At 31.4% G+C, this 2950-nt stretch overlaps 1 protein-coding gene across 4 annotated transcripts in view; it reads left to right on the top strand.

Moving 5' to 3' along the window:
* PIBF1 (progesterone immunomodulatory binding factor 1) overlaps window positions 1-2950 on the top strand; it is a 152077-nt gene that overhangs the window by 121078 nt on the left and 28049 nt on the right. For 3 of the 4 annotated variants that reach the window (XR_002782643.1, XM_011369782.2, XM_011369781.2), the window contains one exon: window positions 1813-1897. The exons of the other annotated variant lie outside the window; for it this stretch is intronic. Coding sequence is in view for 2 of the 3 variants with exons in the window: in XM_011369782.2 (XP_011368084.1) it covers window positions 1813-1897 (85 nt within the window). In the remaining variant the exon portion in view is untranslated. The remainder of the gene's footprint in view (window positions 1-1812; window positions 1898-2950) is intronic. 4 annotated transcript variants of the gene reach the window in all.

The following is a 2950-nucleotide window of genomic DNA, read 5'->3' as shown; positions in this document are numbered from 1 at the left end:
TTTAATAACATCAACATTCCATTCCTATTACACTGTATTTAATGGACCCGTTGGTATTTGAGAGAAAGCGTGTGTGTGTGTGCGTGTATGTGCGTCAGTATATGTACTGCATATGAGTACATGTACACATACTGTTGTGTATCTGTGTACATGTATATGAACATTAGCACATACCTACCTATTCCTTGAAAATTCCTATTTCTATTGACTGGACGTTTATTTTAATTCTGAAAAGGATTTTATCTTCGAAGTGATTCTACCTAAAGATAGATTAGATTTTAGAGTTACAGAAACGTCTGATCTTTGCCATGCTTTGTGGGATTCTGGCAGAACATGGCACTCAGTTTCCTTTGTATCATTTAGTTCTTTTCAATGCTGCGGCTCAGTAGGATCTCTGACGCCTAACTCCAAAAGTCAAATTGTTTTTGTGCTGAGCTGCTTACTTTTATTGGCATTTAATTACTGTTTTCCTCTGATGCCTGTTTTTCATCTAAACTATTAATACTATATAGCATTTATATAGAGTTTTATGTGTTTAATGCTTTATATAATTATTCATTAGTTAATTCACATATCCTTTGACATATACAAGTATTATTTTCCACTTTTACAGATGTGAAAACTGAGGTTCAGTGGGGGAGGGTGTTGGGCTTTATACCGCATAGTTGAGTCAGTGGCACAGTTGGAAACAAAAGTTAGAATTGCATCTAGTCTTTCTTCTCAGAGGACAAACTATGATGCTTCCTTGGGGGAAGTTCTCAATTACTAGGAAGGAGGAGAATGTGCGCTTTTTCCTCCTAAGTCCTGGAATTACCAGTTCTTCCAGAATACCTACTACTATACCTTGAATTTAAAAAAACTTCCTGCCTGATATTTTAAAAATTGGTAGCTTTCCACTTTCTTAAAGTTATAACTTAAAACATCTTACCTATTCAGCAAAAACAATTCTCATTAATTTTACTTTCACAGATTTCATTTTGACATTTAAGGAATTGTTTCTTAAATTCATTATTTAAGTTATTAAATTAAATTTATTAATTATGTTGCTTTTCTTGATTCTTGTTGTAGTGCTGGCTAAGAAGATTAAGTCCAGTTGCTTTCAAAGAATATTTCATTTAATGGAACTCTGGATAGTATGAGATAAACCTCAACTATTTATCTTTTAAAATATAATGTCCTTAACAATTAGGCTTCTCACCCTTTCTTATCAAAAAATAGGTCACATCAAAGGGAAATTCACAATGCAAACTTAGAAACTGAAGTTTGAACTAAGAATTTGGAGACAAAAATTGCTTTTCCAAGTTGACCACAGACCAAAGATATGATTCATTTATTCAACTCAATTATATACCTGGTCATTTAGTATGTGATAAATTATAAAATATGTACTACCTCAGTTTTAAAGATAAATGTTTTAATTTGACTTCCAGTGTCTATAGTTTTAATATTCTGCCTATGCATACTTTCTTTTTATCTTTTATATAAGTCCCACTTAATCTTTTTACATTTCAGGAGTAAACAGTCATCTTTAAAACACTAATTTTATGCCCCTATTAGTCAGGAAAGTATTGTCACAAAGAATCTCAGTTGCACTGTCAAATGATTATTAAAAGAAAAAGTCTGAATTCAAAATAATTAGACCATTGATTAAATCAAACATTGTAGTGGCTGCTCTGATATCTTTACGGTCTGTAAATTTAATTTATCTTTAATTCAGAAAGTCAGATTTGTCTTTAGTCTTTTGCTATTTACTATTAATTAAATTTAAACCACTATGATGACTTTTTAAAACTTGGTGTGTTTTTTTTCCAGCAATTTAAATAAAGAAAAGTCAGCTTTACTACAGATGAAGAATCAAATGGCATTAGATTTAGAACAACTCTTAAATCATCGTGAGGTACTTTTTCCATTTTGTCATAAGTTTTACCACTTTAAGCTTTTTTTAAGTCCATGTTGGGTTAAAATTATTGAATCCATTTTTCATGTTTATTAGTGACTTCTCACATTTGCATCTCACTGTGTGTGATCTGGCCTTTTATATTCAACTTGTGATAGTTTATTCTTTATGAATTAATTTAGACTTTATTTTTTTATGATGTAATTCTTATTCCTGGAACACCATTTCTTTTGACCCCTTATTGCCTTGTTCATATCTCTGTCATTGAATTTCCACATTACTTAATAATTATTAGTTTTAATTTTCTTACACTAGACTGTAATCTTTTACAGCACTTCTGTCTCGTTCATCGTGTGTCCAATGCCTAGTGCACAATATTTGTGTTGAACTTTAAAGTTTATAACTTTTTTTTAATTTGTTCCTCACCAAAAATCTTTTATAGTTAATATAACCCCCATTTTATAAAAGGAAAAATGAGTTTTGGGTGCCTTGCCCAAAGCCAGTTAGTAATTAAGAGATAACCCTGGTTGTTTAAGTCAGATTTATTGAGGTATAATATACATACAATAAAATTCACCCATTTTAGCATACATTTCTATGATTTTTGACGAACTCACACAGTTGTGTAACCATTACAACAATCAATATGTAAACTAGTTTCATCACCCCAGAATGTTCCCTCGCACCCCCTTTGTAGTGACCCTTTTCCCCACCTGCAGCCCTAGCCACCACTTATGTTTTCTGTCCCTATAACTTTGCCTTTTCCAGCAAAAGGCATTATTCTTTTCTAGTATGTCATATAAATGAAATTATTGGTAGTAGTATTTTCAGTCTGGGTTTTTTCATGTACCATAAAAAAGATTTATTCATGTTGTTACAAGTATTAGTCATTTGTTCCTTTTTATTACTGAGTAATATTACAGTATATGGATGTACTAAAGTTTTTTAATCCATTCAGCAGGTGATATACATTTGGGTTTTTTCCACTTGAGGGCATCTATAACTAAAGCTGCTGTAAACATTGTGTATGTGTTTTTGTGGAAACGTAAGTTT

The sequence above is a fragment of the Pteropus vampyrus genome, unplaced genomic scaffold, assembly GCF_000151845.1.
Source record: "Pteropus vampyrus isolate Shadow unplaced genomic scaffold, Pvam_2.0 Scaffold155, whole genome shotgun sequence".
NCBI lineage: Eukaryota > Metazoa > Chordata > Mammalia > Chiroptera > Pteropodidae > Pteropus > Pteropus vampyrus.
This window is presented reverse-complemented; position numbering and strand designations above follow the sequence as displayed.